The following is a 25,650-nucleotide window of genomic DNA, read 5'->3' on the forward strand; positions in this document are numbered from 1 at the left end:
ATTCCCATCCCCACTCCAACCCCAAACACAACCTCGTTCCTATCCCTATCCCATCCCATCCCATCCCCGTCCCCATCCCATCTCTATCCCTTTTCCCATCTCACCCCATCTCCATCCCATCCCCACTCCAATCTCAACTTCAACCTCTTTCCTATCTGCATCCTGTCCCATCCCACCCCCTGTTCTTATTGCCCGAAGTTCTGTGCTGGGAGCAGCAGGGAGCTCCTGGCACTGCCTCACACTCCGCAGTAAAACACGAACTTCATTATTTCTGGTATGAAAACAAAACCGGGACAAGCCAGGAACATGAATAGATTTTGCAGCTTTGTGGCATCTATTTTACAAAGGCTTTGGAAAAGAGGAGGAATTCAACAGCGCAGATTTTGGATCCCTTTCAGCTTTTGTTTTCCCAGCGAAATGCAGACCCGGCGCAGAGAGCTGCGGTCCTGCAGGGATCGCGTTGGATTGGATTCGGGTCGGGGAAGAGGTAAAAAAAAAAACCAAAAAACAAAAAGGAAAATGCACGCAGCGAGGGAAAAATAGGCGACTCGTCCCTGGGTGGGCTCGAACCACCAACCTTTCGGTTAACAGCCGAACGCGCTAACCGATTGCGCCACAGAGACCGCGTTGAGAGCTTCGCTGCAGCCGCTGCCCTGAGTGGTGCGGTGCCGGCGCGGGGGGTGCGGAGCCTCCCGCTCTGCCCTCTATTCCTTTTTTCTTTACATTTATTTCCCTTTTTTCCTTTCCCTGCTTTTTTAACTCTCTCTTTTTCCTTTTTCTCCCCTATTCCTTTTCTTTCCACCCTTTTTTCCTTTCCCCCACCCCCCCTTTTTTTTTCCCCTTTCTCTCCCCCTTTTCCCTTTATTTTTTCCCCCTCCTGTTTGCTCCCCATCCTTCCCCCGAACCACGAGCACGGCGCACGGCCCGTGGTACCCCGGGGGGGTGAGGAGGGCAGGTCCCGGTGAGTGGTGCAGCCGCGAGGGGGTCCCGGATCTCCGTGGGGCCACAACGGGGGAGGATGGGGGGAAAAGGGGGCCGCAATCTCTGCCCCTCACTCCCCTCCTCCGTAACACCCCCAAAGGAATGAGGTCACGTGAGGGGGGGGGCGGGGCCTGGCGGCGGCTGGAGGAGGGAAAAAATTAAAAAAAAAAAAAAAAAAAAAGAGGAAAAAAAATTAAAGGGGAAAAAAAAAAAAGGAGGAGTAAGGGAGGGAAGGGGAAAAAAAGAAAGAAACGGGAGAAAGAAAGAAAAAAGAAAAGGGTAAAAGAAAAAAAAAAAAAAGGGCTCCGGCCGCAGCGCCGAGTCGAGCCGCGCCGAGCCGGGCAGCGCCAGCAGGTACGGACCGGGCCCCCCCGCGCCCCCCCCCGCCCTTTTCTCTCCGCGTTCAAAGATGGCCGATGGCCGCCTTGTGCCGTGACCCCCCCACGGGCGCGGGGCGTGGGGCGCTGACAGCTCCACGGGGAGGGAGGGAGGGGGGAGCGGCCTCGGTACAAAGGGTGCGGGCGGCGGGGGGGGCAACAGCCCCCATTGGGTCGGGGGGTGACACGGAGGGGGGGGGCGGGAGGGTTGGATGCGATCCGCTCCGTTCAACGCGCGTGTCGGCATCCCGGCGCAGCGTCACCCACCGGCGGGGACGCACGAGGGGCTGCGGGGGGGGTCCGGCCGGGAGGGGGGGTCGTTTCACCGCGTACCCCGTCCCGGTACGGAGCGGTGACTTTGAGACGCCCTTCCCCCCCTCCCACTCCCCCCTCCGCCAACACAACGCGTTGCAGATTTTAGGGAGGGGGGATCCGGGACAGAACCCCCCCGGATGGCGGTCAGCCTCTGCGTGACACCCAGCGGGGAGTCGAGCTGCGGAACCGGTTTGTGCCGGTGGTTCTATGTCCCCCCCCATTCCCTCCCCCCCCTCAGGAGACCCGCAGTCCCCAGCGATTCGGCGAGCTCCTGCTTGGGGGTTTTGCCAGGGGGGGCGGCGAGCAAGAGCAGCCCGTGGGGAAATACAGCGCGGGGAGGGGGCGGCTGCGGTGGGGGTGGGGAGGGGAGGGGGGGTCCGCGTCGTGTGCACGCTCACAGCTCCATCACACACCGCATAGGCGCCCCGTGCACTCCCACTTGTGCACCCACAGTCGTGCACGCACCCCCCTGTGCGCCCCCCGCTCTGCTTTCCACGAGCGCAGCGCTTTGCTGCCCGCATCCTCGCCCTTTGCGTGGCGCAGCTCAGGGCTGCTCGGAGTGGGGGGTTGCCATGGAAACCATAAAACTGCGGTGATTTCGGGCCGTGGCTGCGCCGTCCCACCGTGAAGGCGGCGCGGATGGAGCGGGCAACGCTTGTGGTGATGGGGGGCATCCGTCTGCTCACACCCACCCGCGCACACCCCTCTGTGCCCACCCGTCCATGCACAACCACCCCTCAATGCACACCACTTTGTGCACGCCCTTCTGTGCAAACTCATCCGTGCACACTCCTCCGTGCACACCCCTTGCACACCCCTTGCACACCCGTTGCACACAGGTGCCCACAGTGCCCAGCTGCAGGCTCCAGAGTTTCTATAGAAACCGAGAGAGGCGAATGGAGGCTGAAGTGCCTCTTCCATCTAACAAAACCAAAGCACACTCGTGCACTCCTGTGTGTGTGTGCACGTGTGCGTGTGCAGCCCGGGCAGCTGCAGGCAGAGGGGCGCTGGGGATATGCTTGGGAATGCAGTCCTGAAGCCGGGGAGGAGGGGAGAACGAGGGAGGGGGGTGGGAGGATGCATGGGGCTGTGCGGGGCAGTGCGTGGGGGGTGCGGGCGCTGCCCACCGTGCGGCCCCGGGGAGGTAGAAGGGTCCCGGTTTGGCACCGATGGTGTCGTCCCTCCCCCCTCCTCCCCAACCAGGGCGGAGCTGTTGCAACATGCACAGGACCACCCGGATAAAGATCACCGAGCTGAACCCGCACCTGATGTGCGCGCTGTGCGGGGGGTATTTCATCGACGCCGCCACCATCGTGGAGTGCCTGCACTCGTGTGAGTTGGGGCGGGTGCCCCACGCCGTGCGGTTGTCGTGGAGCGGAGAGGGGAGATGGGAGGATGATGATGATGATGATGGGGGGGGGGGGGGGGGGATGCGGGGTGCTGCCCGGCTCAATGGGGCGCTGCGTCTCTCCCTGCAGTCTGCAAAACCTGCATCGTGCGTTACCTGGAGGCCAACAAGTACTGCCCCATGTGCGACGCCCAGGTGCACAAAACCAGACCCCTCCTCAGCATCAGGTGAGTGAGTGGTGTGCTGGGATATCTCGCTGGTTGACCCCCACGGCAGGGGGGGGGGGGGGGTGTGTGTGGAAGGGGGGATGTGGAAAAGGTATGGGGAGATGGGATGAGGTGGGATGGGATGGGATGGGATGGGGGAAGGTGGGATAAGGGAAGAAGTGCCGCTCCCAGCGCCGTTTCTCGTTTCTCTTCCCCTCAGGTCAGACAGAACGCTGCAGGACGTGGTGTACAAATTGGTCCCGGGACTGTTCACAGGTGCGGTTAGGCGCTGCGGGACCCCCGGCCGTGCCCTCCCCTCCTCCCGCCCTCCTCTCCTTTCATCCCCCTCTCTTACAGATGAGATGAAGCGTCGCCGCGACTTCTACGCCGCGTACCCCGTGGCCGAGGGTGAGTGCCGGCCCATGGGGTCCCCTTCCTCCCACCTACGCGACCCCCGGCTCAGACTTTCCCCTCCCGTGCCCACCAGTGTCCAATGGCTCCAGCGAGGACCGCGGGGAGGTTCCGCAGCGCGACGGGACACAGCCGACGGAGGATGGCATCGTCAGTCTGTCCATTGAGTTCTACGAAGGAGCCAGGTAGCGCTGGGCGGTGGGGGACGGAGGACGCGGGGTGGGGGTCGGGAAGGGGATGTGGGGCGGGGATGTGGGGCGGGGAGCATCCAGGGCCCATCGCAGGGCTCAGCCCCACAGCCCCAGCAGCAGCGCTCGGTGTTAAGAGATGCAGCGCTGCGTGCATGGAGCTCGGCGAGAGGTCCGAGGTGTCCCCCGCTCCCAGTGCCCACCCCTGAAGGTTCCCACGGGGGCTGCTTTTTCCTTCAGCTTTGTCCCCTCTTTGTTTTCCTGCCCCTCCAGAGAAGAGAAAAAAGGGACCATCGAGAATGGGGATCTGGAGAAGGAGAAGGTGAGGCTGGAGGGACACACCGGGGAGGGGATGGGGGGCTGCCCCGGCTGCAGGGGGGGCTCAGCAGCACTCATCCCCCAGAGGAACGCGGTGCGGTTCCTGCGCTGCCCCGCGGCCATGACTGTGATGCACCTGGCCAAGTTCCTGCGCAATAAGATGGACGTGCCCAGCAAGTACCAGGTGAGCACCCTGCGGTCCCCCCGCCCCCGGCTTTGCCCGTTCCGCCGCCCCCTGATGCTGTCCTCGGCGCCAGGTGGAGGTCCTCTATGGAGATGAGCCCCTGAGGGAGTATTACACACTGATGGACATCGCCTACATCTACCCTTGGAGGAGGGTGAGGAGGGGGATGCGGGGTGCATGGGCTACGGGGTGCACAGCACATGGGATGTGGGGTGCGTGGTGCATAGGGGGAGCAGGACGTGAGGTGTATGGCATGCATAAGATGCAGGGTGTGTGGGGCACAGGGGGTGCACAGAGTATGGGGTGTGCAGGGGGTGCACAGGCTGGATGGTGCACAGAGGGCATCAGACGCGGGGTGCACAGGACGTGGGGTGCATGCGATGTCAGGTGCAAAGGTCATGGGGTGCATGAGATGCAGAGTGCATGGGATGCGTGGGGTGTGGGGTGCACGGTGCACAGGGGGCATAGAACATGAGGTGCATGGGGTGCATGGGGTGCAGGGGGTGCACAAGATGCAAGGAGCACGGGGTGCACAGGGTGCAGGGGGTGCAGGAGGTGCACAGGGGACACAGGACATGAGGTGCATGGGCTGCACGGGGTGCAGGGTGTGCAGGGTGTGCAGGGTGTGTAGGGTGTGTAGGGTGCAAGGAGCACTGAGTGCAACAAGGCGTGCAGGGCACGTGGAGCACAGGGTGTCCAAAGTGCACGGGGTGCAGGTTGTAGGGAGCACGGGGTATGCGGGGCGCACAGGGTGCAGCGCTCTGCCCATCTCCCCCCGCAGAACGGCCCCCTGCCTCTCAAATATCGCGTCCAGCCGACCTGCAAGCGCCTGAAGCTGCCTCAGCCGCCCACCTCCGAGTGCACCAACACCAGCGGCGCCTCCGAATGCGAATCGCTCAGCGACAAAGCGCACAGCCCCGCCACGCTGCCCCGCACTCCGCCCTCCCTTCCCAGCCCCGGCACTCCGCCCCACGGCTCTCCCAGCCCCACAGCCGCCGCCGCTCCCCACGGCGCTTCGAACTGCCCCCCTTTGCCCCCCTCCCGTTGCCGCAAAGCCGCGGCTCACGGCCCCGCGGGGTCCGCGCTGACCTAACGGGGGGAGGGGGGGGACGGCCGCGTTGGTTTTGTATAGCTCTATATATTATATATATGTGCATCTATAAAGAGAGACGTGTACAGAGGGAGGTGCAGATTGTACGCGCGTGTTTTACGGGTGGGTTTAGAGTGCAGGTGAGGCGCAGAGGGGAGCTTGGGTGCTTTCAAATAGTTTCTGTTTCGTTGTTTCACGCTGCAGTTGTGCGAGCCGGGCGCTGCCCCACACATCCTTTCCCCCCCCTCCGACCCCCGCTCCTCAGTAGGATGATTCACTTCTCATTTCCGTGTTGGATTGTTGGATAACAGACCAAACACAAACCGCAGTTCCTTTCAGCCCGGGCTGCCTCTCACCCCCGCTCTCCGGGCTCTGGGGTGCGTCGGTGGGCTCACAGTTTGCTTTAGGATTGCTTTCTTCAAGCGCTGCTCCTGGGGTTTCACTGCAGCCCCCACTCCTGCACCGCGATGCTGCAGGACCCCCCGGCCCCCCCTCTTCTCCCCCGCGTGCGTTTTTTCCCCTCTAAGCTCCAAACCAAGCAGCTCCGTGTGCTCGCATCCCACCTGCCGTCACATCCCATCATATATTTGCAACATCCCATACAGTTATCAGGCAAACATTCGCATTACGCCCCAGCTCAGGAAGCGCAATAAATGCCGCTCAGCCCCACGCAGACTCCGGGACCAACCGCAATCACAGGGGCTGCGTCCCTACGGGGTGCCCGGCCGGGTTGCGGTCACGGAGGTGAGGAGGGAGCCCAGCAACGGAGCTCAGCGCCGGGCTCCTCTCCCCGCCTCCCACAGCCGTAGGTGGCTGCCGTCGCACCGGGGGGGGCTGCGGGTCCGTTTGCAGCCGCACAGCCACACTTTCTCGTCCGCCTCCGCCGTGAAACGCAGCGGAACGCTGTCCGGAGCCGAGGTGCGGTGCGTGCCGTCGCAGAACGGCTGAGAAGCAAAAAAAAAGCCGCGGTTCTGAGAGGAAAACTGCTGGACCCCGCACCCATCCCGCAACCCTTCCGGCCCGGCCCTCGGCCGCACACCTGCGCCCTGCTGTGCCCGCACGAACACCACGCGTATTTCTTTCCCTGCTTCAGCTCCACGCGGTACGGAAACGCGATGCGGGGGAAGAGCGCAGCCCTCAGCCGGGCCGCCAGCGCGGCCGCCCCGCGCCGCACCGCCGCCATCCCGCAGCGCCCGGAACGGCCGGAACTTCGGATCTGCCGCGTCACAGCGGCCGCCCCGCCTCCTCCTCTCCTTTTTCTCTCTTTTCTTCCTCCTTCTTCTTTCTTTTTTCCCTTCTTTTTCTCTCTTTTTACCCCTTATTTTTCCTTCTTTTTTTTCCTTTCTTTTTCTCTCTTTCTACCCCTTATTTTTCCCTCTTTTTTCCCCCTTCATTTTCTCTTTATTTCCCTTCTTTTTTTTTTTTCTCTTTTTTCCCTTCTTTTTTTTCTTTTTTCTTTCTTTTCCTCTTTTTCCTCCCCCCCTTTTTTTTTTTCATCTTTTTCTTTCTTTTCTTTTCCTTTTTCCTTTCTCTTTTTCCCTTTATTTATTTTTTCCCTTTCTTTTTTTTCCCATTTATTTATTTGTTTTAATTTCTTTTCTTTTTTCATCTTTTTTTCCTTTTTTTCTTCTTTTTCTTTTATTTCATTTTTTCATCTTTTTTTTCCTTCCTCCACCCTTTTTTCCTCTTCTTTTTTCTTTTTTTTCCCCCCTCTTCTTTTTCCCCATTTTTTCCTTTCTTCTTCATCTTTTTCTTCTCCCCCTCCCTTTTTTTCTTTCTTCTTTTTTTTTTCTTTTTCACGTCTTTCATCTTTTTTTTTTTTCTTTCATTTTCCCCCCCATTTTCTTCTTTCTTTTTCTCCTTTTCCTTTTCTTTCCCTTTTCTCCTCCCCCTTCCCTTTTCTTTTCCTTTTCCTATCCTGTTTTTCCCTTCTCCAGCTGTTCCCAAACCTCCTTGCTGTCCCTCCAACTTTCCTGCCCGGAAAACAGGGGACAAGAGGACACCTGTGAGCTGTGCATTCAGGCCTGCTGCTGGAAAGCTGCTGCTTCACCCTTTCAAGCAACTGCAGTGCAACGCCGAGGGCACCGGCAAGCAGCAGAGCAATGCAAGCTGCTCACCTGGGCTGCAAGGACTGCTGCACTGGAGGAGCCCAGCTTCGGTGTCCTTGCACAACTGCAAAGCCCTTCTCGCCCCCTGCACGGGGCGCTGCGTGCTGTGCAGCAGCTCTGCAGACAAACGGGGCAACGAGAGCTTTTGTGCCACCCCAAAAGTGTTGCTGTGTCCCCACGGACTGAGCCTGAGACCCTTCCAGCTTTGGGGAGCTGGGGCTGTGAGCAGCTGCACCCCCTCAGGTGCATTAACGACGCCTCCCACGTTCATATTAATATTATTTATTATAATAAAGAACAGTCAAGCAGCGTGAAAAAAATATATCTTAGCTACATTACCTTAAATTGCCAAAAATATACACATTTTTCCTCTTTTATTTAATTAAAAAAAAAAAACAAAAACAAAAACAAAACCGAAACAGAACAAAACAAAAGAAAGACACATGCAACGTACTAAATGAGACATTAGCATCAAAATGGGTAAAGAAACGTACCCCAGTGCAACTGAAACACAGCTCATCTTTAGCTTTTCTTTTCCTTCCTCCTCCTCCTCCTCTCTTCACAGCCATACGGGTGCTCGCTGCCGACCCCCCCCCCCCTCCGTTGCCCAAAGGGACCTCAGGGTGCAGGAGGGGCCTTGAGAGGGGCTGGCACCTCAGCAAGAGCCCCGAGGAATGTGTAAGTGCTTTATCTGCGGGGCTCTCACCTGCCCTACGAGCCTCTCCTGACCCCACGGCTTCCCGCTGGCGCTCAGCATCGCGGTGCTGAGCCACGGATCCAAGCAAGGGCTTTGATTTGCTGATCAGAGCCACGCCGCTGGAACCCATCGAGCCCTTTCCGTCCCTGCTCCCCTCCTGCTCCCGAGTCTTTCCCTGCAGAGCTGGGACGTGGCTCCGCTCTGCAGCAGCCTGCATGCGCCCGGGGAAGCGGGGCAGCAGGCGGCACCTCCCCATAGGGGCCTCCCAGTGGAAAAAAAAACAAACAAAAAAGAAAAAGAAGCGTCGTCAGAATTGAATCAGAGCCCCAGGTGAGCACAGCAGCAGCAGGCAGAGCTCACAGCTGCTGGCGGATCCCCAGCCCCAATGGATGCAACGGGGAGGAGGTGCTCAGAGCTGGGGCTGCGCTGCAGGGACCACGAGGAGGGGGAGCTTTTTTGTCCTCGGGTTCGATTTTTCCTTGTTAGCTGCCATCCCCATCCTTCCTAACCTTGTTAAAACGTCAGCTTTTCTGCATTTCAAGAATTGAAATCCAAACGGTGTACAATGTATTTCCGAGCAGACGGCTGCGTGCTGCCCTGTTTGCAGAACGGCAGATCAGAATGGAGCTTTTCCCTCTGGTCTTTAGCTTTATCCAACCCTCGAGGCGATCATTTCCCAAACAGCAAGCAACAAACCAAACCAAAATAAGAAAAAATAAAAAATAAAATAAAATAAAGACATCACGGATGAGATCTGCCCACCACCAGCCTTCTATTCCCATCAGCACAGACCCACTGCTGACAAATTCGAATAGTGCAAACCAGTTAGGGGCAGTGGGAATGTGCTGAAAAAGATTCAGGTCTGCCCACGTGTTGCATTTTAAGACCCTCGGAGCTTCTGTCTGCTGGAGTTTTTACCCCTGTCCCCTACCTCCCCCCCCCCAGGAGAACTGGGAAGAGGAAAAGGGGGAGCACGTCTACGTTTGACGTAATGCTCCCCACCTTCAGAGCAGCCCCACCTGCCCTGCCGTCCATCTGTGACATCTGGGCTCAGAAGCAGAAGCTCCTCGCTGAGGTTCTGGACTGTGAGACGGAGTTAAGGTCAAAAGGTGGAAGAGAACAAAGGCTCCAATGCCCCAACGTGGAGCTCAACGACGCCCTGCTGCTTGGAGATCCCCTCTCTCAGTGCCTAAGACACATGGAAGAACGCCGTTCCTTGGGGTTGGTTTTCTGTTGGTTTGGTTGTTTTTTTTTGCCAGACTGGAACGATTTGTGGTGGGGAAAGGATGCACCACGACTGGGGCTGTCTTTTCCATGCACACACGTTTCTGTTGCTCAGCTTGGGATGTAAGAGCCAGATTCAACGCGCCTTCAGGAGATGGCTGAGATGGGGCAACACCGACCACAGCCCCTTTCTGCAAGCTGAACGTCGGGCTTTGGACATCTTGGAAGGAAAGAGAGGCAGCACGAGGAGCAGGAATGTGCTTTTCACGCCCCAAGCACAGCACTGACCCACCAGCAGCTGCGTGGCCGCGTCCTTTACAGCAGCAGCAGCTTGCAGCTCTCCAAACACCACTCCTCACCCATCGCTCCACCACCCGTGTCCTTCAGGCTGGGGCTGCATCCAGCTGAGGTGTAAAGGGCATCGTGTGACGGCTCCCAAGAGCATCCCAAGGGCCCAGCAGGCGAGAAATCACAGCTGTGGAACATCTTCACCTCCCCAGCGGGAAGGAGCAGACCACGTAGGTACCACCACAGCATCCCCAGGTGGGTCCCATCCAGCGCTGCCTCCGAGGGCACCTCCACGTCCCCCTGCACTGCACACCAGTGTCCTCAGCAGGGGGTGCCCCCCCCTCCACCAAGCTCTCGGCTGAGGATGCTCCGTGCTCTCAGTGCACACACAGAACACGCTCCTGTGCTCACAGCAGTTGGTGGCACGCGGTGTTAACTCTCCTCTACTCTGTCTGGAAACACGGCTTCGCTCTGAGCACGTGGGGCACGGAGCAGCGTGGCAAAGCTGCCCCCCACCTTTGCTCCTCCCGATAGCAGGGCTTGGTCGGAGACGGACTGTCTTCCAAAGCACCTCTTGGCATTGCCCAGCAGCAGGAAATGCTTCTCGGAAGCCTTGTGCTCATTGCTCTAACAGTACCAAAGCTGCTGACTGTGGAAAGCCACATTCCCCCTGGCTGAGAGGAGTTGGCTGCTGGTTTGTTCAGGGTGAGAGGGAGCTTAGCCCTTGTCTTGGGTAAGAGGAGCTCCCTTTTCATTCATGTTCTTTAAAACAAAACAAAACAAAACAGAAAGAGAAACGCAGAGGAGACAGGTATCAGTACCGGAGGGGCAGAAACAGAGAGCTCTGCTGTGCTGCCAAGCTGGCCCTGCTCACTGCCACCTCTCAGGCTCCACCGAGAGCAACAGACACACCAGGGAGCCCTAGGCTTCCCCTCTGCCTGCTCCTAAGCGTCTCCAACCAGAGCTGGACCTTCTGGATACAAACACAGGCCAGGGGAGGGATGGAGGAATCGCAAAAGTATCGCCCCATCCCTCGATGCTGGTGTCGCAGTACAAGGATGCTTTACAGAGAGGCTGCAGACCTCTCCTCTCGGGTGCAAGACTCCTTTCTAAACCCTGGGTCTCAGCACGCAGTCACCTCTGCGTTCCGTCACGAGGGCTGGCACTGCAAAGGGCACTCTACCCATCCACGTCTCAGCAAGGGTGCCCTGGGAGCCTCTGTGCCCACCTACAGCCCTGCCTTGGGCCTACAGAAGTCCTTGGAGGTCTGTCAGGACGTGACAGTGGCTACTCAGAAGGGCACAAAGCCAGCGGAGCGCCCCGGCTCTGCTGCCCACGTGGTGCCCTGGTTTCCCCCACGTTAAGTGCGGCGCCCGGCGCCCGGCACCAGGAGCTCAGTGGGGTTTAGGGGAGCGCTAGCAGCATACGCACCGTTCCTTTTGGGGTGTTGCCATCAGCCTGCAGGTTGAGAAACGGGTTAGTCTGTGCTGTGAGGACGGGAGGGATGCCTGTCCCCGAAGCCATGAGGCTGCTCCCAGGAGCGCTGAGCGGTGGGGTGGCCTGTGGTGGAGCCAGGAGGGCATTGCTAGGGTTGAGCTGCTGGGGGGAGAGGGAGGCCATGAGGGAGCTGCTGTTGGGGGGCTGCTGGGGGGCCGAGGTCATCGGGGCGCTGGTGCTGGAGTGCAGGAGGGGGGTGGAGGTGGCTGCCAGGAGGCTGCTCATGGATAGCTGGGATGAGCTCGTCATCTGCAGCCGCTGCAGCTCCCTCTTCTGCTGGATTTGCTGCATCATCTGGAACACCAGGGCCTGCTGCTCCTGCGGGGAAAGGCGAGGAGAGTCATCAAAGGAGGGACAAAAGGCTCGAGAAGGGGTGACACCTAAGGCAAAGAAGCCAGGCGCCTTATCAGTACGCTGTGGATGGGGATAAGGCAAAAGTCCCCTTCATCACATCCCTACAGGTACAGAGAGGAACCATTTGTTTTACTCGTTAGCATCCTGTGCTCATCGCCTCTCTGACCCTATCTGTTCCTGAAGTGTGGACACGCATATCCACTAAGTGCTTTCCAAATAACCAATCCGTGGATTTTAAATCTGCTGCACTCCTTACCCTGGATTTCTATGCTGGGTGCTGCTTTCCCCTCCCAGCCCGTTCTGCTGCAGCCCAGGGTGGATCTGAATGAGCCAGGCTCTGGGGACGAGGACCACAGCACACCTGAGCCTGGAGGGATGCCCTGGCACCCAACTGAACTGCAGAAGTCACTATAGCAACCATCGACCAATGCGGCGCGCTGAGAGCTGACTTTGTTTCCATGCCCATAGGGATGCAGCTGATGACACGGTGACATCAGCCGCTGCAAAGAGAAGCCTTTGGAAATTTGCTTTTTCCCTGGTTATAAATAGCCTGACCCAGAAATCTGTGCAAAGCAGGGGGCCGAGTTCATGGGAGACATAAATGAGCAGAGCTTCATTGACGGGAGCTGTCAGCGCTCCTGTGTGACCGCACGGCAGCGAGGGGCAGCATGGAGTGGCTGCAGGGTGAGCGAATGCAGCTCTCAAACACTCCAGGTTCTGTTCACCATCCGTCTGTGCAGCCTTCCCACGGCTGCCTGCTGCTGTTTCCCCCAAGGAGGATGGGGTCGGACCCTCAGAGCAGCTGCCCAGCCCTCCTCCTGACCCCACATCCAGTTCTCCATGTCAGTGTGCCCAGGCACGGCTCGCCTGCCTCACAGCTAAGCAGTTCCTTGGTGTATCTGCAGCAGGAGCAGACACGGTTTGCATTCACTCGGCAGGAGGAGGTAACAGTGCTCCTGCTTTCACCTTGGCTTAGCTTTGCTGTGCTCTCACACCCTCAGGGTGTGGGAAACACAGATGAAACTTTTCTCCTTTGTACAACAAAGCCCACACCCCTATCTGCCCCCTCCACACCTTCCTGCCTGCAGCTTTCCTCCTCGCTCCACCCGCAGCAGCACCAAGATGGGGAGAACGCACACGGCCGCAAGGGAGGCTCGGCTGCAGGAGGGAGCAACGCTTCCCATCCCAGCTCCAGGGCCTTCCCCATTAAAAAGTTCATCAGACAGAAGGTGCCAGCAGGCACGCTTACCGGATTAAGCGGTTGAGAAGTCAGGAGCTGCTGGAGCTGCTGGAGCTGCTGCTCGTGTTGGTGCAAGACGTGCCGCTGCTGCTCCGTCAGGGGACTCAGGCTCGGCATGCTGCAAGGGAGCGGAGCGGCCAGCATCAGCGCAGCCCGCCTTGGCCCTGCGTGTGCAAGGATCCCTCCCTCCCTCCCGGTGCTAAACCTCTGCTGGAAAGGGCCCGGCTGTCCCCGCGAGCTCCCCGTCCTCACCTGCTCAGGCTGGTGGAGAGCTGCAAGGTCGGAGGGCCGCTCGCCTGCGTCAGCGCGCTTGGAGGCTGGGCGGCCTGAGCTCCGTTCAGATTCCCCAGGATCCCGTTGATGGGCATCTGCTGACCTCCTGCCACGGTCCCCATCAGGCCGTCCACCATGGGCACCGTGGAGAGGCTGTGGCTGGCAGTGGTGCCACCCCCCAGCCCGCTGCCTGCCACCCTGGCCAGGCCATTCACCTGCTGCACCCCGGGAAGGGGTAGCGAGGCAGGACTCTGCTGCAGCATGGGCAGGGGTGGAGGAGTGCTGTGGAAGGACAGGGAAGAGCTGCTCCTGCTGGGGCAACCTGAATGAGGGTCCTGGGGGAGAAACGGACATAAGAGCATCGGACTGGGGCAGCTTGTGAAAGGTTGGCTCAGCTCTGGGGGGGATGGAGCTGGAGGTGGGAAGGGGGCTGTGAGTGCAAGTGCAGGCGTATGCTCAGAGAGGTCCCAGAACTCAGATGTGCTTTGCAGGATCTCTAACAGCGTGGCTGGAATAGCCTGGAAGCACTCTCACCTCTCGCCTGCAGGCTCAGCAACCCTCAGCACTGAGAATGAGCAACTCCAGAGAAAGAAGCCTGGTTTCTGGGCCTCGGCTACGAGGCTTTGTGAGCTGGACACCAAGTCAGAGCACTGGCACTGCACTGCTCTGCTCCCTCCCCAGTCCCTTCCCAGCTGGCTGGGGGACGTGTGACCCCCGTGTACCTCAGAGGAAGTGGAGAGCGAGTTCTCAATCCCAAAGCTGTTCTTGCAGGGGGGGCTCTTGCTGATGCTCAGGGAATCATTGTTGCACACTATAAGGAGGAAAGAAGTGAGAACAGAGAGTCAGGGGTGGAGCCTGACGTTGCCACAGCAATGGCTCTGCCACCAGTGGCTGCAGCCACATAAATGGGTCAGATCCTCCCTGCCTCGACCCACCCCTGCCCACCCCAGGACTTCCTATAAGGGGGCACAGAGCGATGCTTCCCACCGCCCCTCACCGTTGCTGGGCAGGATGTAATGGGTTTGGCTGCCAGGCCCGTTGCTGCTGGTCACCACCGGGAAAGGGACAGAGAGCTGGACGTTGAGGAGCTGCAAACGTTCCTTCTTGGCTGTCAGCGTCATGATCTGCTCCTGGAGCCGCTGGTTCTCCTTCTGCAGCGAGTGCAGAGCTTTGAGCATCTCTACAACTGCAATGGAACGACACAGGGGGAGGAGGGATGGAATCCGGGGAGGAGATGGGGGGACAGAGGGGAGAGGAGAAGGGGGAGCACACAGGGGTGCTGCAATTAGAGCACAGCGAGGGAAGGTCGGCCCTCAGAACGCAGCCCCACTGCCAGCTCCTCCCCACACCACAGGTCAGTGCTTCATCCCCCAGCCTGGCTCCGTTTTTTAAGGGCAAAACCCCCCCAAAACTCACCCAAGGATCGCTCCTCCCGCAGCCCCTTCCCCCCCCCCCCCCCCACAGTGACTCACTGTTAACGCCAGCTTCCCCATTGCCCTGCTTCTCCAGCAGCTGCTCGATGTTGGGGGTGGCCTGGGGGACATTTTCCAGCTGCCCGCTGCTGCTACAGGACACCGTCTGGTCAAAGAGGGTCGGCAGGCTGCTGATGGGGGACCTGCGGGGGGGGGGGGGGGGGGGGGGGGGAATGCAGTCAGAACCCCTCATCTGCACCGCGCTCCTCCCCTCCCTTCTCCCCGCAGCTCTTCCACACCCCTCCCAGCTCTGCTCTTCTCATCCCTTCTTCAGGAGCAGATCCCTCGTTTCTACCTGCCCAGCTGCCGGAGCGGCCCCACGCCTTCCCCAGGAGGAGGACACGAGCCTTCCTTCCCCACCCCGTCTAACCCACCTCCCCCCGCCCCCATCTCCTCCACGGCTCCCGGAGCACCCGAAGCTCACTCACATGGAAGAGAGACTCTCCTGGGGCGAAGTCCCTCGGCAGCCGAAACTGCAGTCCTCCAGGTCGGGCTCTGGATGGGGAGAAGCACAGAGAGGCACCCCGTTCATAAGCGCTCGGTGCTGCAGGTGCCCGCAGCCGGGCTGTCCCCGCTAGATGGGAGCACCGAGCAGCCCGGCCGAACCTTTGCGTCACGCAGAGCCCGCAAAGCCCCCGCCCCCGGGGGGAGGCGACGGAGGAGGGGCCGCGTGTCCCCGAGTGTCACCCAAGGAAGGTCACGGCTGGGTGCTGCCCGGTTGTCCGGGTAGAAGGAAGGCTGTGATCACCGAGCTGAGGATGCTCGCTTTGCTGAGGACGATTCGCGGGCACGGATACGCTCGGCTCTCTGAGCCTCCAGCATCCCTGCCCCAAGCCGGCTGCGCTCCTCCAGCCTTTCCACATCATACAGGACGGCTCCCGTTGGAAGTGGCCTTAAAGATCATTTAGTTCCAACCCCTGCCCTAATCGGGCTGCCCCCAACCCACCCCAGTTCAGGCTGCCTAGAGCCTCCCCCTCAGTGATGGGGCACCAACAGCTCTTTGGCAGTCTGTTCCAGTGCCCCACTCCCCTATGATGCTGCTGTGCTCGTGTGTGAGACATCTCCTATCCAAACAGTCACCGAGAACGAGGAGGATTTATCTGCTGTTTGCAGCCCCTCAGCACATGCTAGTGTTGCTCTGGGCAACCCAGGTGTAGTGGGGGCAGCCCACCCCGACGCCTGGCTGCCCCTCCTCTTCCTCACACAAGAAGAGATGTTTCTCATGTGCAGGAATCCAGGAAGTCTCCCGCAGGGAGCACTGCAAAGCACTGTGATTTACACCACCATGCCCCGAGCGGGGCATTGGTTACCAGCAATACAAGAGCAAGGCTTGTAGGAATGAGAGCAGCCCTCAGCCCCTCGCCCATATGGTGGTGCTTTCTCAGCCACCAACTACACCTGGTCAGCCCACATGGGGAGAAGCCACTGCAGCGATGTGCTGGTGTAAGGACACATGGAAACAAGGCCAACAAGGCTGGATTTAGGGGGTGCCACGAAGCACGGAGCCTTCCTCAGCTCCTGGGAGCAGTCCCACCACAGCAGTTCATCTCAGTATCATTTTCACCCCTAAACCCTTCAGAACACATCCACATCCCATGGCATGCAGCTGTGCCACAACAGGTTTAACATGCAAGCAGACCAGCACTCAGCCAAGCTCTGCCTGTCTGCTTGTTGCTGCCTTGTTTTCCTGCAGCCGTGTCCATACATGTGATTCTGAAGCTCCACGCTCAGCTATCTCCTGGCCAACACCATTCTGTTGGCTGCAAGTCTGGGAGATAACTGAGTTATCAAACAGAGGCAGCCCTTTGCAGGGCAACAAGGATGAAAAAGAGGCTCTGAAACAGCCACGGGAGATAAATGCATTTGGGCTGTCATCGTGGTGAGGCAGGATCCAGGACAAGCAGTGGGTGGATGAACCAGACAGGAGCTGAGGGAGTGGGAAGATAGGAATCAGACTTTTTGCATTGCCAAAGGCACTCTGGTATCAACCTGCATCAGGGATAACAGTTTTTTCGGTTCCTCCATCTGTAAGACAGGATAACACCGTTTTCCTACATCACATTAAAGTTGTGAAGGACTCGAATATCAGGGCAATGAAAGCTATGTCTGCAGGGGATCTGTCTACACGGACACTCCCAGGAAAGGTAATCTGTATGAAAGACAAGGCAGGAACACTTAAAACGTCACAGCCACCTTGTTAACGACTTGGGATTAAAGCAGTCGTCACAGTTTTAAGTGAAAATGGCTGCAAAGGAGGTTTAATGCATGTTAATTAATCCCACTGGAAAAAAAAAAAAGGGGGGAGAAAAGAAAAAAAAGAAAGGAATTTGGCTTAATGGCCTCCGACCCGGAGCCTCCGACTCTCTGCTGCTGCAGAGAGGAGATGGTGATAGAGAACCTTTAAAGGTGACAAACAACAGGAGCTGTTCTGAAGGCTGCCTGCAATCAGAAGGATCCCACTCAACCCAAAAGAGCAATTTTGGAGATGGAAACTGAGCAGGGACGGCTCTGCCTGCCTGCTTCATCCATCATCGGCCGCAGGGCTGGAGCTGAAGCCGGGCTGCTCAGCCTGAACCACAAGGCTGCTCCTGAAAGCCCATTTGCTTCCTCCTGCTGTCAGCACCTCGCCACAATGACGGCCCAGAGAAGTGGCAGCGGGGTCCTCTCCTCTCTCTCGCTGATGGCCACGGGGGAGGAATAACTCTTGGAATCATCCCCTTCCCTCCTCCATTCCAGGTGACCACTCCTGGCTCGCAGCTCCTGCAGCCCTGACTCCACTGGTGTCAGCAGCGCACTCATTGCACTTCCCATCGCACTCATGCAGACACAACACTGCCAGCAACACACAGAGACACGCAGACAACACACAGGCAGCTTCCAGAGGCTCACACGTGAACACACGCATTCCCTCGTGCTTTACATGCAGGCATGCACGCTGGTTAAGGCAAATAAGGGCACCGTGGATTAACCAGAGAGCTCAGGGTGATCCCTACTGAGCTCTGTGCCATTCCGAGCCCTCATTGCTCCACGTGATGCTGGGCAGAGCTTTACCTCCACGGGTCCAGCATCCAACATGCTGAGCTGCCAGCATTTCTGGGCTAAGCACGAGCGCTGCTAACTGCTTTTGCTGAACTACAGAGCAAACTGAAAGGCAGGCCGGTTCTGCTCGGAAAAAAAGAAGAAAAAAAAAGCCTTACGATGCTTCAAGTTTCCTGCTTATGAACCAGGCAGCTTTCCAAGAAAAATGGATTTGCCTTGGTGGGAAAAAATGAGCAGTTGTAAGCAATTCGGTGCTTGGCACGTTCGTGTTTGGAAGTGGAAAACAGCAGATTCTGCTGCATTTCATGAGAAAGCCAAAGGGGAAGAGCAGAAAGTAACTCAAAACAGGACTGGAAGATGAAAATTAAGAGTGTTTTAAACAACAACAAAAAGGCCCTTCAGAGGATTTTGAATATGCAAAAGCTCAGAACAGTTCTTCAGCTGGTTTGCCCAGCTTCAGTTGGTGAAAAGGCACCAAATCTTTGGGAAAAGGAAACCTTTGGGGTGTGGAAGGAGGGAAAGATTTCCATTCTTGCAATTCCAGGGACGCGCATCACAGAGCAGCAAATGTTGTTCCTACAGGGCTGGATGGGGCAAACAGGGGGAAAAGCCACCGTGCCTCTTTGCTGGCCCTGTATGCCACATCTGTGGGGTGGGAGCAAGCAGGGGGGGGGGGCAGATGGACAACTATGGATGCTGTTCTCTTGACTCCTCCAGGGAGATCCCTCCAGGAGCCCAGGCTCACATACCTTCTGATTCACGTACCTGCCCGGCTGCTTTCCGACTGATTTAAGAGCGGGTTGATGGACAGCCCAGATGTGAGGGGGCTTCCAAAAATATGCGAGGAGGGGAGGCTGAACGTGGAACCTGCCAGAGAGAACACCTGCATGGCAATAGGAGGTGGGAGGGTGGGGAGGGAGAGAAAGGAGGGAGGGAAAGGGAGAGATTACTTCTTGAACTCGGCTCGGTCATGAGAGAGAGTGTTAAAAATATCTCCCTGGAAGTCCCAGCAGACAGCTGAAAATCTTCCCAGCCCCATCTCCGTGCCAAGAGGTCTGAACAGGCTGAGTAACGCTGCAGCTGTAAAACTAACTCTCTCCTCCCTGTAAAACACCTCTCAGCACCAGCTCCCAACAAAGGACGGGGCTCCGTGCGCTGGCACGCGTGCAGCCCACCCAGCTGAGATGCCTCCCACTGAGCTCCCCGTGCCGGAGGGCTGGCACTGGTGGCGAGCAGCAGGGACACAGCACACATCTCTGCCACCTGAGCTGTGCTCCTCGTACTGGCAGTGGAGGTAATGAGCCATCGGGCTGCAATTCCTCTCGCCCCAAAGTGGCTGTAAGCATCCTCAGGGGGCCCTGGACACAGGGTTTGTTGTGTGCATTGAGTGATATTCTGAGCTGTAGCAACCATAGATTCAGGGTTATGCCGCTCCTGCAATCTTTCAGGTATAAAAACCCAACAGAACAGCGTAGTCTCCAGACTAAAGTAAATCAGACAAGGGAACTTTGTTGCTGTGATGCCAAACTGCCTGCAACTTTCTCCGTCTGCATCTTTTAAGTGATGCCAAAGGAAGGTGCAGCTGGCAGCTCCCTTCCAAAGCAAAGGAAGGGAAAAAGCAGCTCCTCTGTGCCCACAAACCAGCCCTGCTCAGTGCAGCGCCCTCCTGAACAACAGCCCACCCTGCTCCCAGGGCTCTTACCTGCGTGGTGGAGACGGAGGAGGAGGAGGAGGTGGGGATGGTGCTCGCGAAAGGAGAGCGGTTGAGCGGCGGGATGGAAGCGGTGCCCTGGTGTGCCAGAAGGCTGGAGGAGAGGGGTGTGCTGCAAACAGCGCGGAGCACTCCACCCCCGTGGGAAATAGGGTCCTTGTTACTGGTGTAGATCCCTGCGAGGGGAGGAAACGTGTTGGAGATGCAGGCTCCCAGCAGCAGCAAGGCCTGGGGGCTGCTGGTGCGCTGCAGGGCGCATCGCTGCAAGGGAGGGTGGCACTGCAGAAGGACCACGTGGGATGAACACCTCAGCATCTCGTGGCCCAGAGCAATGACAGCCCTGTCAAAAGGTGTCAAAGTTTTCCAGCCTTCCCTCCTCGTTTGCCTGCTGCACCCCGATACAGTCGGACTGAGAAACAGCAGCGCTGAGTGACTCACCAAAGCCACACGTGGGTGACAGAAGGGAGACCCACAGCCAAGGGACAGCACTGGTGCCGAGTTAACCTGATCCCTTCCACTGCCCTCGGGGACTGAGGAGGGAGAGGGACAGAGGAACGGGTTAGGGGGGACGAGGAGGGACGAGGAAGGAGCTGCTGCACAGGCACACAGCCCAGCGCTGGTTCTGCCAACATCCCTCTGCAGAAGAATGGGAGAATGAGCAGGGAGAGGGCAGGCCCTGGCAGCCTCTTCCTCTCTGAAACGTTCCTTTGTTGTTCCAGGGGGAGAGGGGAAAAAAAAAAAAGAAAAAGATTGGCCTCAGGTTGTAATGGTGGAGGAGGCTGCAATGATTCTTGCAGTTCCTCTCCGCTCTCAGGCAATGCAAACAAATGGGCCGCAGCTCCTGGGTGCATGCAGCAGAATTAAACCCACCCCTCACCCCCCCCCCCTTTGCAATCTGACCTAAATTGGAGCATCTGCAAACAACCCACAATAGACCGATGACAAGTTCTGCTGCCAGAACAGTGTCAAACCTCAGCCTGGAGCTGCAGGCCCCTCCCCTGCATGCTGCCTTAACCCCTTCCTGCCGCACATCCCACTGCTCTCACCCTTCCCAAGCCAGATCAGGGCTCAGGATTTGGCTTCCCAGGCCAGGGGCAGCAGACAGCCTCTCTGCAGCGTTAATGGTGTGCCCATCCTCCAACCCTATGTGGATGTGGCCACAGCAGGATGAAAGGTTTTGCTTTTTAAAGAAGGGTTAAGCTTGAACCACTCCTGAGAATCCCTCATTTGGGGTCAGATGGCGGTTGCTCCAATTTGGCCTGGGAATATCCCTGTCTGCATCGCTTTAGAAAGGAAGCTTTGACTCGCTGAGGTTTTCCAGCACTTGAGCAAGACAGGCTTGAAATGAGCCCAGTTCCAACAAGCATGCAGATGAAGATGGGAACCATGGGGACCAGGATGGGAACAGAAGACTGGAGGTGGGTTCTTAGAGCTCCTGGGAGTGATGGATGGGGACCGGACAGTGTGCAGAGGCAGGTTCAGGCACCAGACAGACGTGATGCTGAAGGGAGCAGGGCTGGGAGGAGCACACCTGGAGCCCTCGGGGGGAAACATACCTGAACTCAGCAGCGGGGACTCCAAGCTGAGGCTGGGCAGGTTCCCCGTGTGGCTGAAGGGCCGCGAAGAGTTGCTGATGCTGGAGCTGACGAGAGAACCTCCAGAGAACGGCGACGAGGATGTCGACGTGGACCCAGCCAGCTGGGCACCCAACATCTCTTTGCTTTTGCCCCCTTTTGGCCTGCCAGGCCCGTGCTTGTTTTTCTTGCTGCCTTTGTGCTTCTTTTCCTTCAGCACCTCTCCCTCTTCCATGCTGAGGGATGGCATACGCTTGTGGCTGCTGCTTGTGGCAGCGCTGCCTGTTGCTGAAGGGCCACCGATGGGGTTTGAGGCTTTGTAATCCACAGGGGAAGCATCGCGGCCCCTCGGCTGGCTCACAGCAGAGGTGGAAAAGCGCATGATGGACCCGAAGCCTGAGAAGATCACCTTCTGCTCAAAGATGTCCCCCTTCTGGCCTTCATACAGCGGGGAGCAGTGGGAAGACGAAGAGGAGGAGACGGGCTTGCGGTACTTCTCGTCGTCCTGCTCTAGCTTGGGGAACGCCATGAAATCCTGGGAGCATTGCAAGGAGCTGCAGGAGGTGCCTGGGGGAGGAAGAGGGGAAGCAGACATAAGAAGGCTTGTGGTGGCAATAACACAGCCCACGGTGCAATGAGAGCACGGTCAGAGGGCAGCTCCTTGGTCACAGGCTGCTCACCGAGCTGACGGACATCTCTGCCACCTTCCAGCCCTGCCCAGCTGCTCTGATGCTCTCTAGAAAGCACCAGAGGTGCACAGCAGCGGCTTCACCCCACCCAAACCCACATGTGTTTGCTCTCCTGCACCATCACCCTTCTTCCAGCCCCAACCAGAGTCCCAGGGGATGAAACCTGCAAGCAGTTCTGGCAACAGCTCAAAAAAATAATAATAATAAAAAAAATTTGAGCAGATGGGAGCCCTGTTAGGTATCAGCTCAAAGCTCTGGCGTATGGAGCTATCAGGTCGTGGCTCAGGCCTCTCCCCCAGCACTCTTTACAGCACTGCTGCAGACAGTCCCACCTATGGAGGCGGAGGCAGGTGCTGCCCACATTGCCTGAGCAAGCATCCCTTTCCTCCTCCCTCTGCTCAGACATCTGGATCTGCTTTCCCTTGCGGTGCAGAAGGCGCACGCAGGAGCAGGGCTGCAGCATCAGACACAGTTCTTCCCCCCATGCACAGAGCAAGGGGCAACGACACCTTCCCCCTTCTGCTCAAAGGGGTTAAAGTGCAATCAGTCACAAAGCACGGGCTCTGAACTGATGCCCTGCTGAACTGATACAGAGATACCAACGAGAATCAAAGCAAACCATTCCCCCCTTCACCCTCACTCCTCCTTCACCCCTTACCTGCAGGCTGGAAGGTGCTGCTGGAAGATGCAGAGCTGAACCCAGCCGAGTTCTTCCCGCTCCCCGTCTTCTTCCCCTTGTGGCTGCTGCCATGACTCGAGGACTTCTTGCCTTTCACCTCTGATCTCCCGACCTCTGAGGTCTCTTTGCTCCCCTCATGGTGGCTGGTGGAGCCCTGGCAAGCAGCAAACACGGAGGTGACTCACTTGAACCAGATGTGGCCACAGCAGGGGCTCTTTTTACCAATTTCCCCTTAAGAGAAGTAATTGCTCTCTCTGCCCGCAGAGCCAAGGCCAGCTCACGTTACCCCCAGGAGAACAACAGCATCCCTCTCTGCTGCTCCTTGGTGGCACCAGTCTTTGTAACTCGGGGATTACGCTCATCCCATCTAACTGCAGGAAATGAAACAGGGCACCGACAGCACAGGCACCGCAGCGAAGCACCCACGCTCAGAGGGTTGTTCGGTCCAAACACAATCTGAAACTGGCTGCAATTCAAATGCACGTCTCAGCTGCATCCCTCAGGTGTGCAGCTCTCTGCACCAGGTCACTCCACCTGCAAGAACCCGGCCGTCCTGCTGCTGCAATGGGAGTTGCAATGAGTTTCACACCACCTCTTGCTGCCGTTCCAGGGAGCTCCACCTCTACTGCAGCACATACTTTGCACAGCATCTGACCATCTAACAACAGATGCTGCCCAAACCCCCTGTAAGCCTGCAGGAGGCAGGGAAGCAGGGGGTGAAGAAGCCGGGCAGATGCTGGGAAATCCAGGAGCTTGGAGTGAGAGAGAGAGAAGTGTGGGAGCTGAGCAAGGGGGGGTGGAATGGATGGAAAACCAGATCCCTTGGGGCAGCCACACTGGGAGGTGACAGCTTCACCTTCACATCACTTCAAAGCCAAAAGAGCAGCAAAGATCACTTCTTGCAAGGTATTTCTGCAAGCAAATGGATATTAGATATTGCTCCAACCTGACGGCCACAGCCCCAAACGCAACAGCTGCACATCAGTGCAAACGCCCTTTATTTTGTAATGGCAGCAGATAGAAGGAAGACACAGAGAAGCACAATACCTTCCTGGCATTGATTCCAGGTGACCTCTTCTCGGGGAGAGCTAAAGCAAAAAGGGCTGGCGATGCTCCTTCAGTGCCCAGATAGAAATCTTTCCCCATTCCTCCCACATGGTTTCATCACTCTGCACAATGCAACAGCTGGCTGCCTAACGCGCACCAGATGTGCCGGGAATATGAAAGACAGGAGGAAGGGAGTGGTGGAAATTAGGGTGGGGGGAGAAGGGGGGAATCTGTATTTTCTCATCACAGACTCCTGGATGTAGGAGATTAAGCCTTCCTGATTTACGACCTCAGAGGGAGCACGAAAATCTTTCTGACTTTCCACATCTGCCTCGAGGGGGGGAAAGGAGAGAGGTGTCTGGGGGCTATGGGAAGTCACAGCAACGAGATGGCTCATGCCTCAGCACAAATGCAAAGCCCCGCATCCCCCCCCCCCAGCCCCATAAATTTACCTCTGTGGAGCTTCACACAAGGTGCACGAGGCCACAGAAGGGCAGAGGGAAACCGCATGAGAGGACATGTTCTAAATGGGGAGCGTCAGGAAGGGAGTGCAGGGCAAGCAGTGAATTACTGCAGGGTGGGAGGGGGGAAATCTGAGCTGGGGAATAAATCTTAATTGCAAAATTAAAGGCAAAAAAAAAAAAAAAAAGAAAAGAAAGAAAAGCAAAAGGAGGGGGAGAGAGGCTGAGGGGGCAGCGGTGAGGGCAGAAACCCACCTGCAGGGTTGCTTGGACCCACAGGCTGCTCTGATGGACCCCCCCCCCCACACACACACATTTGGGGAGCAGGATTTTATCACGTGTCCTGCACAGCATTTGCCAAACGGATCTGCATGGTGTCACCAGGAACCCCTCACCACACAGAGCCTGCGCACGGGGCAAGGGCCTGAGCCCCCAAATTCAATCCCTTCCCCCCCTCTGCGCCTCTGTTTCCTCTCTGCTTTGCCCCAAGGAGCTCTGTGTGGCACTGCAGCCTTCCAGGACACACACATGGATTGCCAAGTGCAACACAGCCGTGACCCAATGGGGAGTGCCAATATTAATAACAGTAACGAGGGCTGCCATCCCACCGCATCCCTAATGAAGGAGATCCTCCAGCTGGAGGAAGCAGGGCTGGAGAAAAGCCTGCATGCCAGCTGCTTGCATTGCATAGAAACAGAAGCCCCGACCTCTGCACCATCGCCTTTCCTCCAGCATTTACGTGTAGACACACCACTGGTTTGTGTGCTTTGCAAACAGGTGCGCAAGGGGGAGAGCATGCAGCAGAAGGGGGGGAACAACACCAAAAACCAACAGAGAAGCACAGAGGAAGCGAGAGCACCCTTTCAAAATGAGGCAGCAGTTCCATTTTGAGGAGCTGTTTTAAGCATCCGAGAGGGAAAAACATCAGCAGGACAAACCTGCTGCCCCAGCTGGAGGTGACAGGAGGGGAACTCCTGCTCCAGCCACACTGCACAGAGCACAGGCATGCATTCACCTCCTCCCCCCGGCACTCGCTGTCCCCGTGGGGCTGTACCTGTTTGCTGGCCTCTCTGTGACACTGTGCAGCACCCGAGCGCTCTTCATTCATTAATTTATTGATGGGAAATCAGAAGAGCATCTCTTTGCCTTCTGATTGGAGGGACGAGCTCCTAGAGGGAACCACTGACGGAAGGCAGAAGGGGGTGGGGGGAGGCTGTGCAGCGTGGAAAACGCAGAGCTGCTTTGCCCTGGATTAAACTACTGGCGAGGAGAAGCAGGGAGGATGCAAACAAGGAACAATGCACTGAGAGCAGGAGATGCGACGTGTTGGAGCAGCCACTCGGGCAGGCTGCGTGCATCAGCTGCCCTTCCAAACCAGATTGCTCAGCAGAGGTCAAACACATCTCTATTGGGAGCTCTGGGCTGCGGCGCCTGGATGAGCTGCAGCATCAGTGCCCGAGCTGCTCACAGCCAGCACCGTGCTGTGCTCCTTATAGGCACGATGGAAATGGGCTGAAGGCTGTATTTTTTGCTCCCTGATGCCTCTGGGAAATTCATACCCGTGTCAGGATGAGGGATGCTGAAAGGCTCTCTGCAAACATCTAATGCTGAGATGCACTTTGACGAGCAGAGGGGAACCAGAACAACCCCTGCCCCATCCCAGCTACTGGATCTGCCTGAGCAAGGCACGGTGCAGAGGTTCCCAACATCTGTCAGCTCCAGGCCTGCTGGCAGACCCCCAGAGCTTAAATCACACTGCAAAACCTCAGGACCACCCCCTCGACCTCCTCCGGCACCTGATGGCCGCGTGGGTGCGGGGAGCCCCCAGCATCCGCCACTTCCATTACAAACCCCAGAGAAAGCCAGATGTTGCAGCTCC

General features: G+C 57.7%; 3 protein-coding genes and 1 non-coding gene across 8 annotated transcripts in view; 1 reads left to right on the forward strand and 3 right to left on the reverse strand.

Moving 5' to 3' along the window:
• Positions 1-549: 549 nt before the first annotated feature.
• TRNAN-GUU (transfer RNA asparagine (anticodon GUU)) lies at positions 550-623 on the reverse strand. The gene has a single exon. It is a non-coding gene; the product is annotated as a tRNA-Asn (tRNA).
• A 623-nt stretch (positions 624-1,246) lies between these two features.
• On the forward strand, positions 1,247-5,509 carry PCGF2 (polycomb group ring finger 2). Of its 2 annotated transcripts, XM_052700099.1 has the most exons (10): positions 1,247-1,335; positions 2,877-3,005; positions 3,152-3,248; positions 3,448-3,503; positions 3,585-3,635; positions 3,715-3,823; positions 4,100-4,148; positions 4,230-4,328; positions 4,402-4,482; positions 5,110-5,509. In XM_052700099.1, exons 2-10 carry the CDS (start codon positions 2,894-2,896, stop codon positions 5,419-5,421), a joined length of 966 nt encoding a protein of 321 aa, XP_052556059.1. In that variant the 5' UTR covers positions 1,247-1,335; positions 2,877-2,893; the 3' UTR covers positions 5,422-5,509. The 2 variants fall into 2 exon arrangements, with proteins under 2 accessions (XP_052556059.1, XP_052556058.1); XM_052700098.1 differs by lacking the exon at positions 1,247-1,335 and having other exon boundaries at positions 2,745-3,005.
• A 461-nt stretch (positions 5,510-5,970) lies between these two features.
• Positions 5,971-6,618, reverse strand: CISD3 (CDGSH iron sulfur domain 3). Its single transcript, XM_052700117.1, has 2 exons — positions 6,458-6,618; positions 5,971-6,362 (listed from the first exon to the last, which is right to left on the reverse strand). The coding sequence occupies exons 1-2, from the start codon at positions 6,599-6,601 to the stop codon at positions 6,189-6,191; spliced, it is 318 nt and encodes a 105-aa protein (XP_052556077.1). The 5' UTR covers positions 6,602-6,618; the 3' UTR covers positions 5,971-6,188.
• A 1,174-nt stretch (positions 6,619-7,792) lies between these two features.
• MLLT6 (MLLT6, PHD finger containing) overlaps positions 7,793-25,650 on the reverse strand; it is a 37,095-nt gene continuing 19,237 nt past the window's right edge. For all 4 annotated transcript variants that reach the window (XM_052700060.1, XM_052700059.1, XM_052700058.1 and 1 more), the window contains 12 exons: positions 22,243-22,417; positions 20,878-21,462; positions 19,313-19,497; positions 18,376-18,493; positions 15,000-15,066; positions 14,572-14,714; positions 14,097-14,285; positions 13,822-13,910; positions 13,079-13,434; positions 12,836-12,944; positions 11,167-11,550; positions 7,793-10,497 (listed from right to left, as the gene is read on the reverse strand). In XM_052700060.1, the coding sequence (XP_052556020.1) occupies positions 10,453-10,497; positions 11,167-11,550; positions 12,836-12,944; positions 13,079-13,434; positions 13,822-13,910; positions 14,097-14,285; positions 14,572-14,714; positions 15,000-15,066; positions 18,376-18,493; positions 19,313-19,497; positions 20,878-21,462; positions 22,243-22,417 (2,445 nt within the window). In that variant the 3' untranslated portion in view covers positions 7,793-10,452. The remainder of the gene's footprint in view (positions 10,498-11,166; positions 11,551-12,835; positions 12,945-13,078; positions 13,435-13,821; positions 13,911-14,096; positions 14,286-14,571; positions 14,715-14,999; positions 15,067-18,375; positions 18,494-19,312; positions 19,498-20,877; positions 21,463-22,242; positions 22,418-25,650) is intronic.

Source organism: Tympanuchus pallidicinctus, unplaced genomic scaffold (genome assembly GCF_026119805.1).
Source record: "Tympanuchus pallidicinctus isolate F22 unplaced genomic scaffold, pur_lepc_1.0 scaffold39, whole genome shotgun sequence".
Taxonomy (NCBI): Eukaryota; Metazoa; Chordata; class Aves; order Galliformes; family Phasianidae; genus Tympanuchus; species Tympanuchus pallidicinctus.